General features: G+C 47.2%; 1 protein-coding gene across 1 annotated transcript; it reads left to right on the top strand.

The window, feature by feature from the left end:
- The first annotated feature begins 326 nt into the window (after positions 1–326).
- On the top strand, positions 327–15334 carry LOC126252827 (cuticle protein 18.7-like). Its single transcript, XM_049953771.1, has 2 exons — positions 327–417; positions 14399–15334. The coding sequence occupies exons 1-2, from the start codon at positions 406–408 to the stop codon at positions 15185–15187; spliced, it is 801 nt and encodes a 266-aa protein (XP_049809728.1). The 5' UTR covers positions 327–405; the 3' UTR covers positions 15188–15334.
- Positions 15335–17138: the final 1804 nt, after the last annotated feature.

The raw sequence follows: 17138 nt of genomic DNA, 5'->3' as shown, positions 1-17138 counted from the left end.
CGGGCTAGAGTGGGAAACGCTAAGACTCTGACTGCTCGGACGCAACACAGCAGGTGAACCAGGAGCGCGGACGCTGTACGCTCCGGAGTGACTGCTGAGCTGAGATGCCACAGGCAGTGCGTGAGGCGGCTGGCAGAGCGTCCGGGCCGGCGCTGGCACACGCACTGGCCGAGGAGGCGGTCTTCCCTGCAGAGGACGGCTCCCTCCGGAGTCCGGAGCAGCCCCTCCGCCTCCGCCGCCGTTGCATCACCGGCAGCCACCGCCCGCGATGGTCGAGGACGCCGGCCGAAGACGTGCAGAAGGACGCGCCGTCCAGTCCATCCGCGCCGCCCCATCTCGACTATATAAGCGGGCCGCTTCTCCACCTGAGGCACGCAGTCCACAGAGGAGTACTCCAGCTGCAACATGAAGTTCCTGGTGAGTACCGCAGCTCCTGCACTTGGAGCGATCCAGCTTCCGCATCTGCTCCGCCGGAGCGTGGCGGAGGTTACTTCATTTACATCTACATCTATACTCCGCTAGTGTGTGGCGGAGTGTACTTTCTGCACCACTATCACTCGCCCCCCTCTTTCCTGTCCCAGTCGCGATTAGTTCGCGGGGAGAACTATTTCTAGGAAGCCTCCGTGTGGCCTAGAGTATCTCTGTCTTTCCCCATATGTAGAAGGAGGCATTTTATTTGTTGACTCTTCTAGGAACGTACGCTTTTGCCACTTTTAGCCTCTGCTGCATCGTCTGTCATTTGAGTTGGTTGATCGTCACTGAGACGCTTTCGTACTTACTAAATGAACCTGTAACGAAATGCGCTGCTCTTCTTTGGATCGTCTCTATTTCCCCAAAGAATGGCTCTGAGCACTGTGGGACTTAACTTCTGAGGTCATCAGTCCCCTAGAACTTAGAACTACCGAGCGAGGTGGCGCAGTGGTTAGCACACTGGACTCGCATTCGGGAGGACGACGGTTCAATCCCGCGTCCGGCCATCCTGATTTAGGTTTTCCGTGATTTCCCTAAATCGATCCAGGCAAATGCCGGGATGGTTCCTTTGAAAGGGCACGGCCGACTTCCTTCCCTGATCCGATGAGACCGATGACCTCGCTGTTTGGTCTCTTCCCCCAAACAACCCAACCCAACCCCAACTTAGAACTACCTAAACCTAACTAGCCTAAGGACATCACACACATCCATGACCGAGGTAGGTCTCGAACCTGCGACCGCAGTGGTCGGGCGGTTCCAAACTGTAACCTAGAACCGCTCGTCCACAACGGCCGGGTTTCCCCAATGAATCCTGTTTGGTACCGATACCTTGCTGACGAGCAATTTTGAAGTATTGATCGAACGTAGTTTTATTAAGGTACCTCATTTATTGATAGATTAGTTCAAGTTCAAATGGCTCCAAGCACTATGGGGCTTTAAATCTGAGGTCATCAGTCCCCTAGACTTAGAACTACTTAAACCTAACTAACCTAAGGACATCACACACTCCCATACCTTCTCTGCCTCGTGATGACTGGGTGTTGTGTGCTGTCCTTAGGGTAGTTAGGTTTAAGTAGTTCTAAGTTCTAGGGGACTCATGACCATAGATGTTAAGTCCCATAGTGCTCAGAGCCATTTTTTGAACACCCATACCCGAGGCAGGATTCGAACCTGCAACCGTAGCAGCAGCACGGCGTCGGAATGAAGTTCCTAGAACCGCTTGGTCACAACGGCCGGCGACAGACTAGTTTCCTGAGGATTTTTATAATGAATCTCAGTCTGGCATCAGCGCGGTTCCGGACTGAAGCGCCTAGAACCGCTCGGTCACAGCGGCCGGCGATAGACTAGTTTCCTGAGGATTCTTCTAATGAATCTCAGTCTGGCATCAGCCTTTTCTGCGATTAGTTTTATTTGTTCTTTCCACTTTAAATCAATTCTTAGGTATACTCCTAGATATTTTGTGAAAGTAACTGGTTCTACTGAGTGTTCTGCCCCCATGTAATGATACAGTAGGGCGTCTTTCTGTCTGCATATACTTGTATTTATTTACGTTGAGGGTCAACACTCCGTCCCTGCACTATTCGCCCATCTTCTGCAGGTATTCCTGCATTTCGCTACTATTTACCAGTATTTCGACTTCTCTGTATACAACAGCATCATGCACGGAAATCCTCATAAAACTTCCGATGCTGTCTACTATGGAACTTTTATATATAAATATATGGAAAAGTAGTGGCCCTGTAACACTCCCTTGGAGTATCCCCATTGTCAGTTTTACATACAATGACTTCGCTGCTTTGGGAATGACATCCTGTGTTCTGTTTACTAGAAACTCTTCAGTCAATCACACAGTTGGTCTGATATTACTTGCGCTCTCATTTTGTTCAGTAGGCAGCAATGCGGAACTGTGAAGAAAGCCTTTGGAAGTCAAGGAACATGGCATCTGTCTGGGTGCCTGTATCTACCTCCTTCTGCGAACGAACAGAGACAGCCGGGTTTCACATGAGCGTTGTTTAAGGCACCGTTATTGATTCCTACAGAGCAGAATTTCAGTCTCCAGGAATGTCATAATACGCGAGCATAAAACAGGTTCCAAAACTCTACGACTGACCTACGTCAAAATTTAGAGGCCTTCAGTTTTGTGCGTCTATTAGACGACTCTTCTTGAGAACGGGAATAGCCTGTGCTTTTAACCGTAACTGTAGTAACGTTTCACTCCTCCACAAACCTATGGTACAATGCTGCCAAAGGAGGAGCAAGTTCTTGCACTCTCCCTATGCAGAATCGTATTGGTATCTCTTCAGTTTTAGTGACCTCCGTTTGTTGAACTATTCAGTTAATTTTCTATTCGGGAGTCATTATGACGTTCGTGAGATGGTCATACCTCGATAACCGTTATTACGACGTTGGTTTGATGATTTAAATGTCGATCTTCCTTAGTAAAACAGATGCCTGGGAAGTTCCTCACTGAACTGTCGCTTCACTATACCTCTCTTAGTAAGATGAAAGTAGATATTACGTACCTAATGAGCAAGAAATTTTGATGCTGTTGTTAAGTTGTTCGTTCGCTTTTTGAATGAGTGTCAGTTTTACAAATTCCCTTTCAGTTTGAAATAGTTGGCCTCACCCAGATTGAACCCAGCCTCTTGCCTCTCCTCGACAATTTTCTTACCCATGCACGACTAACGCTCCGCTCTCGCAGCTTCTGTTCTGCTAACTCCTCCCCCCAAACCCTATTTTACTAACTTAACAGAAACTCTCCTGCAGACCTCGTTGGACTAGCAGTCCAGGAAACATAGCTCTGTGTTCGTCGTGCTCTGGCCTACACTTTAATTTGCCAAGAAGTTTGAAAATAGCACACAATCCGTGAGAGAATGAAACATTCATTTTGGGATCTGTTATTTTGTCAAACAGCTTGCAACTGAAGAAAAACTGTGACTCGCTCCAGCAGCTTACATTTCCATCGGATTTAATCCTCTTTCGCCAACTGCGCTGTTCTCTAGCAGTGCTTTTCATTCCTTTCATTTGCTTCATAATGGCCACGTACGTTACGTGGAATACTTTTAGTCAGCCCAGAAAACCCTCAAATAGTATTTCGGTAATTACTGAAGCAGTTGTAGGTTGATTAGGAAAGCTCTTTCATTCATTAATTGAAATGTTTCACCGCCGCGTACGTAGAGTAATTTCGGGTAACTTAGTCTCTGTTTGTAGGCGAAATATTTATGTCACCATGTTGATTTTACACCTGACGGCCACGTCGTTTGATGTAGAGGTGCACAACCTATTTTTTTTGTTTTAATACACTCCTGGAAATTGAAATAAGAACACCGTGAATTCATTGTCCCAGGAAGGGGAAACTTTATTGACACATTCCTGGGGTCAGATACATCACATGATCACACTGACAGAACCACAGGCACATAGACACAGGCAACAGAGCATGCACAATGTCGGCACTAGTACAGTGTATATCCACCTTTCGCAGCAATGCAGGCTGCTATTCTCCCATGGAGACGATCGTAGAGATGCTGGATGTAGTCCTGTGGAACGGCTTGCCATGCCATTTCCACCTGGCGCCTCAGTTGGACCAGCGTTCGTGCTGGACGTGCAGACCGCGTGAGACGACGCTTCATCCAGTCCCAAACATGCTCAATGGGGGACAGATCCGGAGATCTTGCTGGCCAGGGTAGTTGACTTACACCTTCTAGAGCACGTTGGGTGGCACGGGATACATGCGGACGTGCATTGTCCTGTTGGAACAGCAAGTTCCCTTGCCGGTCTAGGAATGGTAGAACGATGGGTTCAATGACGGTTTGGATGTACCGTGCACTATTCAGTGTCCCCTCGACGATCACCAGTGGTGTACGGCCAGTGTAGGAGATCGCTCCCCACACCATGATGCCGGGTGTTGGCCCTGTGTGCCTCGGTCGTATGCAGTCCTGATTGTGGCGCTCACCTGCACGGCGCCAAACACGTATACGACCATCATTGGCACCAAGGCAGAAGCGACTCTCATCGCTGAAGACGACACGTCTCCATTCGTCCCTCCATTCACGCCTGTCGCGACACCATTGGAGGGTGTGCGGGACCGTAGCCCAGCTTCATGGAGACGGTTGCGAATGGTCCTCGCCGATACCCCAGGAGCAACAGTGTCCCTAATTTGCTGGGAAGTGGCGATGCGGTCCCCTACGGCACTGCGTAGGATCCTACGGTCTTGGCGTGCATCCGTGCGTCGCTGCGGTCCGGTCCCAGGTCGACGGGCACGTGCACCTTCCGCCGACCACTGGCGACAACATCGATGTACTGTGCAGACCTCACGCCCCACGTGTTGAGCAATTCGGCGGTACGTCCACCCGGCCTCCCGCATGCCCTCTATACGCCCTCGCTCAAAGTCCGTCAACTGCACATACGGTTCACGTCCACGCTGTCGCGGCATGCTACCAGTGTTAAAGACTGCGATGGAGCTCCGTATGCCACGGCAAACTGGCTGACACTGACGGCGGCGGTGCACAAATGCTGCGCAGCTAGCGCCATTCGACGGCCAACACCGCGGTTCCTGGTGTGTCCGCTGTGCCGTGCGTGTGATCATTGCTTGTACAGCCCTCTCGCAGTGTCCGGAGCAAGTATGGTGGGTCTGACACACCGGTGTCAATGTGTTCTTTTTTCCATTTCCAGGAGTGTATATTCTTATGTTGTCGGCATACGTATGAATACATCTGTTGTTTACCCCCTATATAAGATGCCACTGGTAATGGACTGTATGCCCCTACACCAGTCCTCAAATAAACGCTATTCAAGTGCAATTCATGTCATACAATAAGATGTTGTTAACCACAAGCTGTTAGCTAGCCAGAACACTGCATTTCCTCCAAATTTCGTTTTCTGTTCCAAAGTGTTCAGTTTAGAAACTTGTACAAATTGACCCACACGAACACGGGAACTAGGGGAAAGCCTTTAGACAAATCCTTTCAAAAGCTGGAATGTAACAACTTGTTGCCATTGTGCTCCTTACAGATTTTCGTCTATCATTATACTGAGATTTGGCTTTAGTTATTTAGGACAGCGTAATACAGAACGACTTGTGAGATATTGCAACACCACTCCTCCTAAGCGCAAATACACAGTATACGAAAAATTGAGATAGATCATTTTCTCTGAAACCGTAGCAAAACATGGACCACGCCAAAGGATAAGGAGAGGACAAAGGATACTGCTGGCATTTCTCCAGTAAGCACTGCGGAATGTTTTGCCAAGGCGCGGCGATAGGATCCGCGTGCCTTGAACCGCGTTCATAAAATTCATACATGGTCGACAAGTACGTGGGTACGCGACGTAAGAGAGCTTGCACGCGATTGTCATGCAGTATGTCGAGGCTGCAGGACACTTATGAAAATAACTCAGCACACATTATTGCTAAAAACATCTATATTCTGTAAATCGTAACAACTTCATTTGAGTTGCATTCTTTTGCTTCAGATCCTGAATATAAATATTTCTCCACTGTACGCTCTGGATACACTCTTCACTTGTTATTGTGTTAGTTAGGAAGTACGTTAGGTCTGTGAACTGACATATTATTCTGTAATGGTCTGACGTCATGGAGAATAGCCATGGAGATGCTTTTAATGGTAGATGTACTGTAAAAAATGTAAATGCCGTGTGGCTATGGCCTCCCGTCGGATAGACCGTTCGCCTGGTGCAAGTCTTTCGAGCCGACATCACTTCGGTGACTTGCGTGTCGATGGGGATGAAATGATGATAGTAAAGACAAAACAACACTCAGTCCCAGAGCGGAGAAAATATCCGACCCAGCCGGGAATCGAACCCGGGCCGTCAGGTATGACATTCCGTCGAGCTGACCACTCAGCTACCAGGGGCGGACAAATGTATAGTAATTGTATTATACCTGCCCACTGTAAAACTGATTGCTGCCTGCCACCGTTGCGGGAACATGACCCGGTAACGAGAGTATATCATCAGAAATGAGGAATACTCATAGCGACGGCAAGCACCATAACAAGGGAAATACACTGACATTCGCGACTTTGACAGGGGCAAATTGCCTCGGACTGAGCATTCGCAATAGGCGAAGATATTCACATCTCATCACTGATTGTGGAGTTCACAGACTTCTCCACCTTCTCCACTTTGTAAGATAGGTGGCCGTCTGTGGTAGATATGACGACAGAGTACAGTGTTGCTCCACTCACAAGTGTTTTAGATCACAATGTTCAACCCACATGTTGAACATGGGGCTCCGAAGCATACGGCACCTACGTGTTCTCATGCTTACCGAACAACATCGTCAATTTTTATTGCACAGGGTCCTCAAGGATGGGCAGTGTAATGGAAACATGTCATTTGGTCGCGTGAATCACGTTTCTTGTTTCATAAGCTCTATAGCAGTGCCAAGATAAGCCTTCGTTCGACTGAACGACTGCCCGAAACACGCAACCCGCCACAGATGCAGGTGGAAGGAAAGACGTAAAGGTTATTAGGGCGGGAGCACAAGCTCGTGATGTTTCAAGGATGGGGAAGGAAAGCGGCTGTGCTCTTTCAAAAGAACCATCCCGGCATCTGCTACAGTAACTGAAATAAATCATAGAAAATATAAATATAAAATTATGGAGCCCAACATTCAAATCAAAACCGGACGCGGATTTGAACAATCGTTTTCTCGAGTGCGAGTCCAGTGTGCTAACTACTGAGCGACCGCTCTTGTTGGAGACAGGGGTAACAAACATTTGGGCTTACATGTGGTCTGTGGTAGTAACTGAAGACACACCGAGAGCTGTGGACTAGGTGAACATTATTGGGAGCCACATGCACCCCTTCATGCTTGATGCCTCCGCCGACGGCGACGGCGTCTTCCAGCAGGATAACTCTCTGTGTCACAAGGCCAGAATGTTGTTGCGCTGGTCTTAGGAGCCTGATAGTGAACTCACGATGAGGTGTTGGCCACCAAATTCGCCTGATCTCAATCAAGTAGAACACCTATGGGACGCTGTTGGGTACCAGCTCCACACACAAACTACCGGCTCCTAATTTACGAAAATTTAGTGACCTGTGCGTAGACGTAAGATGAAACATACGTCCGGCCTTTCCGAGTCTACGCCTCACAGAAACGGTTTTGTAGCGCGTTACAAAGGTGCACGAACTCGTTACTAAGCGGGCAATCAGTGTTTCGGATCATCGATGTGTATCTGGAGTATGTATACGTTACTGGATTTCTTTCCATATATTAGAGATTATGATAAGAAAATCTCAGGCAGTAAGAGTCATGTAAGGTAGGTTACAACGGCAGTAAAAAAACATTTAATAAGCAGTCACTAGGTTATTTCTAAGTCTGTTCACAGAAATTAAGAAATTAAGAATAGGGCTTAACTTTGTAGTGAAAGTAGCCGGCGGCTGTGGTCCAGCGGTTCTAGCCGCTTCAGTCCACAACCACGCTGCTGCTACGGTCGTAGGTTCGAATCCTGCCTCCGGCATGGATATGTGTAATGTCTTTAGGTTAGTTAGGTGTAAGTAGTTCTAAGTCTAGTGGACCAATGACCTCAGATGTTATGTCCCATAGTGCTTAGACCCATTTCAACCATTTGATTTTAGTGAAAGTGATGCACTTTTCCTTCCCAGTAACAAATTTCGAAGAATTATAGAACAGGCGGGTAGGCTACGAAAAAGTCTTATGAAAACTGTTTCTTATAAGCCAAAATTCTATGCGAGAAAAGAGACGTTCTTGGACCAAAAAGGACTACGGTTCGATCTTTCAAGCTGTCCAAGCCGTTCAGTTTTAATTTCAAGGAGAGGAGTATCGAACGCCTTCAGTACGTAATGCAACACTTTTTTTTCTTTTTTTTCAGAATACAGTTTGGTTTTATTGGGGATTCCGGTACACTCAATCTTTTGGGAACAAAACCCTATTCTTCAGAATAATTTCCCTTCAGTGCGATGGCCTTACGCTACCTTACTAGGAGGTCCCGTATGCCCGCACTGTACCACTCAACCGGTTGATGCCGGGGGCAATATCTTGCTGCGTCAATAACCTGCCCGTAAGACAACAAGTGCGAGATCCGGATTGTATGAGGGATAAGGAAGAACAGTCCAATGAAGTTTTGTGGACGACTGTGTCAGCACTACCATCAGAGATGTCCAGTTGAGCACTGAGGTGTTATATTGTGATCCGTTGATCACCTCGAACGAGAGTGTCCGCACGTTCCAACACTGCAGGAGTCACCATTGTGTGCGGCCGGCCAGCATCCTGGAGATCTGACACGTTTGCGCGATCGTGTTGCCAGACGCCTCGCTCGAAGACTCGCCGTGCTTCTGTTCACTGCGAGATCTGGTAGACATTTTACAAGTGCCTGTAAATATCTGTGATGCTTTGCTTTTCCGCCAGGTGAAACTCAGTGACACCTCTCTGCTTGGAACGCACGTCCATTACATACGCCATTTTCAAGGCCATGTACGGCGCCGCCACCGATCGGAATTTCACGACACTTTAGGGGGTGAAATGGGAATATTCCATGATCTAGAATGAGATTTTCGCTCTGCAGCGGAGTGTGCACTGATATGAAATTTCCTGGCAGATTAAAACTGTTTGTCGGACCGAGACTAGAACTCGGGACCTTTGGCTTTCGCGGGCAAGTGCTCTACCATCTGAGCTACCCAAGCACAACTCACGCCCCCTCCTCAAAGCTTTACTTCCGCCAGTACCTCGGCTCCGGCTTTCCAAACTTCACAGAAGCTCTCCTGCGACCCTTGCAGAACTAGCACTCCTGGAAGAAAGGATATTTCGCAGACATGGCTTACCCAAAGCCTGGGAAATGTTTCCAGAATGAGATTTTCACTCTGGAGCGGAGTGTGCGCTGATATGAAACTTCCTGGCAGATTAAAACTGTGTGCCGGACCGGGACTCGAACTCCGGACCTTTGCCTTTCGCGGGAAAGTGCTCTACCATCAGCAGGAGACGAGGTACTCACGGAAGTAAAGCTGTGAGGACGGGGCGTGAGTCGTGCTTGGGTAGCTCAGATGGTAGAGCACTTGTCCGCGAAAGGCAAAGGTCCCGATTTCGAGCCTCGGTCCGGTACACAGTTTTAATCTGCCAGGAAGCTTAATATTCCACGATATTACACATTTTTGCAACCGAAATTGGTCAAAAATGTTGCATTACTTATTGAACGCTCCTTCTACATAGCATAAAAATATAGGGAAATCTAAACTGACAGACGCTACCTTCTTTTCATGGAAACGGTAGGTATGTGATTTTGAATTGGGTGTCTCGTCTGCATCCATGTGATCTACGATAGAATACAGTAATTGGCAAGGGATGGGAAAAAGGTAGCGAATCGAAGTAATGATTGCAGCTCGCAGATGAAGGCATTTAGAGAAACCACAACTAATACATGGGGTCGATTTGAACAAAGTTTTTCGACAATAGTCACTGAGACACTTCGTTTAGTTGTTGTTGCATCCATCTAGATGATCGTTCTGAGATTTATTGATAAGATGGCTGTATTTGTCACGCGCAATTCAGATTTGAATATTTTGACGACTGCATCTTATTGTCGGATATGGGAAATGTTCCAGGACACAGTATACCTCTAGGAGCCCCATGGAAAAATAAATGATCTGAAATATGCATAGTATACAGGTACATTCAGATCCGAAGGGTACTCTCTCTCTCTTTCCAAGCATTAATCCCGACTTGCGGGGTCTACTGGTTTATCGAATGTGGCATGTTAATTTTGAGGGGTAGCTAGATGCCCATCCTGTCACCACCCCATACCCTCCGGCAAGGAATTAGTGTACCACAACTGTCTGCATCTATTGTAATCCTTGTAATAGTGCGAATGTGTTCAGATGTCTGTGAGCCGTGTAGCTGAGGCGGAACATGGAGACCAGCCCGGTATTCTCTTAGTGGGATGTGGAAAGCCACCTAAAAACCACATCCAGGCTGGCCAACAGACCACCCCACGTCGTTAATCCACGGGGCTGCCGCGCCTACCCGAGTCCACGAAGCTGCTAACGGAGCTTTTGCCATTCAGTTCCCATATTCTTTCCCTTCACCATGTTGGAAAACGTATGGAAAATAATATCGTCTCAACTGAAGTTACAGTTGGATCTGTCAGTGTTACTTTACGAAAGGGGGCGCCGTTCTGTGCCTGTTGTGCTGTACTGAATAGCAGGAAACGAGATAAACTGCCTCTGCCTTACATAGTCACTCATTAACGACGCCGTATCGTCACTGGCCTAGCTGCACTGTCTATACGCGGAAGAAGGCCAAGGTCATAATCACTGTTCTGTCCTCTTATTACGAACTAGTGACTCATGACAAAAGCTGTTTTCTGGTATGCTGCAAGAAGAAAGAGCCAAGATGGTGACCTTGATTCTAAACAGGTTTTTCTCAGTAAACGTGTGCATTACAGGGCCGTTTGACACAAATACTTTTCCTTTAAAACAGGCTGCCATTTAATTTAACACTCTTCTTATTTGCTTAGTTACTTTTGTCATGTGGCTGATAAAATTTGCAAAATCCTGTCAGCATTCAAGAAGAAGTAGATTGCACGGCGCGAAAAGGGACGTGGATTGCATTCTTTGGCCTCTGTACCTTGTAACTGAGAAATATATCAGTCATTAGTCAGTGCCTTTCGGCAAGATTAAGTAAATGTCCTTTATTGTATTTGGCATTTCGTGTGTTCTGGGCAATCGACACTAGTACTCGAACGTGCGAGTAATTGGCAGATCATAGATGTAGAAAATTTGGGGGTAAGGAGCCGATAGCACTAGGGTAAGGAAGCAACAGCATTACCTACGTAATACATTTCCGAGAAATTGTTTCCATAGGAAGTCACGTGTGGTGTGAGTGGTGGTAAGAAGGCAAAAGGAGTCCCTTCAACCATTTCGACGGTTTCATATACCTTAGCGTGGTGGAATATTGTATGCAAAACCTCTTTAGTGTGCTCGGAACAGGCGTGACGTTCCATTCGTAATTCTTACAGTTTACTAGAAATAATCACAACGCACGAAAATCACTGCTGCTGTGTTAATATTTGTTGTATTTGCACCTTACTAATACACAGTGAAAAATGACATTTTCTTATGTTCTTTCTGAAGCTCTATATGCACAGTATACTGTGCATTTCAATTATTTAATACTTTTTGCATTTTAACAATGAATAACTTTATTATTTTGCAATCGAAACAGAGAGGAATGATTTTGTTTACTGTAGACAGAAAAGCCCAGAACTTATTCCTCAATCGTTATGGTCACTTATCTCTCCTTTCATCTCTGTAAATAACATGGCGATGTGTTAACTGTGACAGTAGATTACGAGGTTCAAAGAGTACTCCAGCAACAACATCCCCTGGCCCGCGCTGCCAGCTACCACCATGCATATCGGTCAAGAAAATACGGAACTAGGTCAGTCGAATAGCGCTCTATCGAATGAGCTCGTAAAATTCCGGTTTAAGATTAATTCTGTTTGAAAGGAGAAACAAACCGACGGATTCCAGGAGTCGTATGAAAGATTTAAGCAGGATTTGTTTGGGCTGACATCAGCTACAAAATGCAAAAACAAAATTGCAAATATATGCCGAAACGTTACAGATAGTGCGCCTGATGAATGTGTGTACCCTCCACTGTCATTTATTCGTGAAGCTCTGAGCTGTTCGCCTGCTACTGGTGGTCGAGGTATGGATTTAAACTGTCATAAAACTGGATAATCTACTCGTACAGCAACAGTGGTATTTGGCTAGTGACAGAGATATGAAATCATGGATTTCAGAAGGTATTATGCATACAAGACAGTTTCTGAGTTTTAATCACTGCAACTAGCTGTTCCCTGTACAATTATGCGAGAATAGCTTCAGGGGAGAATCCCATCTAGCGATTGTAGCAATTATTCCTATGTTACAAGGACCGGATTCGTTCTGTATAGGAAACCGAATTTTGGTTTTATGCGATTTCTCTGAATCACTGCAGCGGATTTAGTCCAGTTACACCTTAAACAGAAAAAGCAGAGCATCACTGTCCAGATGAGTCTGTGTACCATATTTCTTCTTTTCCCTTTTTAGGCTGTTATGTACATAAATGGCTGAAATGGCACTGAGCACTATGGGACTTAAGTTCTGAGGTCATCAGTTCCCTAGAACTTAGAACTATTTAAACCGAACTAACCTAAGGAAATCACACACATCCATGCCCGAGGCAGGACAACCGTAGCGGTCGCGGGGTTTCCAGACTGTAGCACCTAGAACCGCTCGGCCACCAGAGCCGGCTGTTATGAGCATAACACTAAGTTATCTAAGTTATCAAAAAATAACTAATGCTGTAATTATTCAGATTTTCCTGATCTTATGTTGACGTGTTAAGTAATGTGGCCTTCAGCGGGTCATTCGCGTTGTTCTCACGCGATATTTCGTCGGAGTGAATCACTGTCTTCTCCAGATGCTCCCTGGTCATTAAAAACTTGTGTCAGTACCCTTCGTATAGCCGCCAGGGTTGCCGAGAGCGCTAATGCGCTGCTTCCTGGACTCGGGTAGGACTGCAGACCCCGGGGATTAACGACGTGGGGTGGTGTGCTGGCCAGCTTTGATATGGTTTTTAGGTGGTTTTCCACATCCCACTAAGTGAACATCGGGCTGGTTTCAACGTTCCACCTCAGCTACACGGCTCGCAGACATCTGAACACATTCGCAGTGTTCCAAGGATTACATTAGATGCAGACAGTTGCGGTATACTTATTCCTTCCCGGAGGGTATGGGGTGGCGACAGGAAGGGCATCTGGGTACCCCTCAAAATTAACATGCCACATCCGATTAAGCAACAGACCCCGAAAGTCGGGATTAATGCTTGGAAAGAGAGAGAGAGTACCCTTCAGATCTGAATTTACCTATATACTATGCATATTTCAGTTTATTTGTTTTTTACATGGGACTCCTAGAGGCATTCTGTGTCTTGGAACATTTCCCATATGTAAGATGCAGTCGTCAAAATATTCAAATGTGAACTGCGTGTGACAAATACAGCCTTCTTATCAACAAATCTCAGCAAGATCATCTAGATGAGAGCAACAGCAACTAACCGAGGTGTCTCAGTGACTATTCCCGAGAATCTATGTTCAAATGCACTCCACACCTAAGTTATCTTGTGGTTTCTCTAAATTCTTTCATCTGAGCGCTGCAATCATTACTTCGATTCGCTACCTTTTTCCCATCCCTCGTCAATTACTGTATTCCATCGTAGACGACATGGATGCAGACGAGACACCCCATTCTAAATCACGTACCTACCATTGCCACATCCCAGTAAGGGAACATCGGGCTGGTCCCCACTTTCCGCCTCACATACACGGCTCGCAGACATCTGAACACATTAGCACTATTCTAAGGATTACACTAGATGCAGACAGTTGCGGTGCACTAATTCCTTCCTGGCGACAGGAAGGGCATCCGGCTACCCCTGAAAATTAACATGCAACATCCGATCAACCAGCAATTCGGGATGAATGCTTGTAAAGATAGAGAGAGAGAGTACCCTTCGCATCTGAATTTACCTCTATACTGTGCATATTTGAGATGCTCCCTGAGACTGGGTCAGGTGGGTCGGGTCCAGTATTGGTGCCTGAATGGCACCAGGTGCTCCGTTTACTGTCCGCGCCACATCAGGAGCTCAGTCCGCAGTCCGCAGAAAGATAACGAAGTGCCTAGAACTATCAAAGTATAAATACTGGACCTGATCCACCCAAAGACTAGGCAGGGAGCACCTGATGAAGACAGTGAGTCACGCCATCGAGATATCGTGAGAGAACGAAGCAAACAGCTGTCCAAAACCCCTTATTCAACATGTCAATACACCATCGCTAATGCAGTAACACGATTTCGGATAGCCCCCTTCTCAAAATCTGATGAGGGCGTTGCTTGTTGCCAGGTGGTACTGAGCGCCTTCGTAGCGGCAGCGCTGGCTCGTCCCGGATACCTGGGAACGGGCTTAGCGGGCCTGTTCGCCAACGGCATCGGGGCTCCAGCGCTGGCCGCACCTGGAATCGTGGCGCCAGGCCTCATTGGAGGGGGCGGAGCAGCCTACCTGGGGGCGGGGGCGGCCCTGCTGGGAGCGGGAGGCGCGCCCGTTGGTGGCCCGGCCAACATCGTCATCGGACCCGACGGCGTTCCCGCGGACACCCCTGAGGTGGCCGCTGCCAAGGCCAGCCACGCGTCGGCCGTCGCGCAGACTCAGGCGCGAGATGCCGCCCAAGCCGCCGCCGACGCCGCAGCGGGCATCTATGCCGGAGCCGGCGCTGGCGTCGGGGCCGGTGTGGGGGCAGGGTTGGGCGCCGGAGGCGGCGCTCCGGGCGCCGGTCTGGCCCTGTACGGTCCGGCCAACATCGTGATCGGCCCCGGCGGCGTGCCGCTGGACACCCCCGAGGTGGCGTCCGCCAAGGCGGCCCACGCTAGCGCCGTGGCGCAGACGCAGGCCCGAGACGCCTCCCAGGCCGCCGCCGACGCCGCCTCTGGCGCTGCGTTCGCCGGTGCCGGCTTCGCCGGGGTGGGTCTGGCTGCAGCAGCTCCTTCTGCGGGTCTGGCGCGCTACGGCCCGGCCAACATCGTCATCGGGCCCGGAGGAGTGCCGCTGGATACCCCTGAGGTAGCTGCCGGGAAGGTGGCCGACGCCGTCGCTCACCTGCACGCCAAGGCCCGTCTGGGACTCATCGCAGGCTGAGAGAAACTTTGGTTCCACGACTGAAAGTTCCCCTGTATTTTGCTCAAGACGACCGGCCACTCAGTACTCATGTTGTATATAATAATTTATAATTTTTCTACAATGTGATGTAAACTCTTTGCAATAAACAGAGTAATCTCTGGAAAACCAGAAATGTTACTAAAAATAATTTATCAGTTAGAAACAGGTAGCCCCAATTCTACAATTCTAAAGACACGAAAGCGAAAAAAGAATGGAACAGGGTTGCAGCCTGTCCATGATGTCAACCAACCTCTCCACTGAGCAAGCAGTAAAGAATACCAGTGACAAAAGTGCAAGAGGAATTGAAGTTTGGTGAGAACAAATGAAAACTTTTGGGTTTGCTGCTGACATTATAATTGCATCAGAGACCACTGAGGACTTGGAAGGTGTTCAACAGAATGGACAGTGGCTTGATGGAGGATATAAGATGAACTCCAAGAAGGTTAAAACGGGGGTAATGGAACGCAGTCGAAATAAATCAGATCATGTTGAGTGGAGCAGAAAATAAGTCAGTAAAAGGAGTAGATGGGATTTGTCATTTAGGCATTAAAATAACTGATGAAGGTCACAGTAGAGTGGACATAAAATGCAAAGTAGTAGTAGAAAGAAAAGCATTTCCGAAAGAGAGGAATTTGTTAATACAAATTTAAATATTAAGAAGTTTTTTTCTGTAGTTATTTTTATGGAGTGTAGCCTTCTACAAAAGTGAAATGTGGACAATACGCATTTTAGTGAACAAGAGAATAGAGACTTTTGAAATGTGATGCTGTAGATGGATGTGGAAAATTATATGTGTATTTAGAAGATACTGAATCGAATTGCGGTAAAAAGAAATTTATGACAGAATTTGAATAAAAAAGGGGTCAGTTGATAGAAGACACTTTGGTAACTGTGAGAAGTTTGTGGCGGGGTGTGGGGGGGGTGGGGGTGGGGGAGGTAACGTTGTAGAGGGAGACCACAGTATCAAAACAGTAATGAAGTTCAAGTGGATGTAAATGTCAGTAGTTACTTAGACATCAAGAGGCCTGCACAGGATAGACTATTATGGAGAGCTGCATCAGACCAGTGTTCAGACTGAAGATCACAACTACAACAACAACAACAACAACAACAAGTTCAAATGATTCTAATAGGTCTGAACACTATGGCACTTAACATCTGAGGTCATCAGTCACCTAGAACTTAGAACTACTTAAACCTAAGTAACCTAAGGACATCACACACATCCATGCCCGAGACAGGATTTGAACCTGCGACCGTAGCGGTTGCGCGGTTCCAGACTGAAGCGCCTAGAACCGCTCGGTCACAACGGTCGGCACAACAACAAGTCATCAGAAACGTACAGTGTAGTTTTGTGAGAGGGAATTACCACTTATAGAAACAAATAACCTTAGCTCAAACAGCAACCTCGTAGATGGTAACTTGACGGCAGATTCGATGTGTGTCTGTACTTAGTGTGAATGAAGGGGACGCATTCTTGAGGTGTGGAGTAAAGAAGTTACTCTTGTACATCTATCAGCAGATAATTTATTTGACGTATCCTCATCTCTGCAGATATTTTCCTGCTGATCTCCACTCTCTTATCATACGTTGTCTACATGCAAATTTAATCAGAAAAAAGGTATGTCGTTTGTGGATCACGAATCACAGTTCCAGTGATGCAGTTCAGCACCAATGTGCTTCAAATATGTATTTATGATACATGTGAAATGTGATTTACCTGATCAATGCTAACATCAATCAGTTCACACAGCCCCGTTAAACTGCCAAGGTGGGCGCTTATCATGGACAGTTGGAAGGTTGCCTTTGACAACTCACGCTGCTCGTCCATTAGTGAGCCACCTTGCAATAAACTAGATTCAAATTCTTCTCCATCATAAGCATGTCTCCGCTTGGGACTTAATTACTGCCGGCCTAATTTATTAACTGG

Source organism: Schistocerca nitens, chromosome 4 (genome assembly GCF_023898315.1).
Source record: "Schistocerca nitens isolate TAMUIC-IGC-003100 chromosome 4, iqSchNite1.1, whole genome shotgun sequence".
NCBI classification, from domain to species: domain Eukaryota; kingdom Metazoa; phylum Arthropoda; class Insecta; order Orthoptera; family Acrididae; genus Schistocerca; species Schistocerca nitens.
Note: the sequence above shows the minus strand (reverse complement) of the source record. Positions and strands in the feature narration are given on the sequence as shown.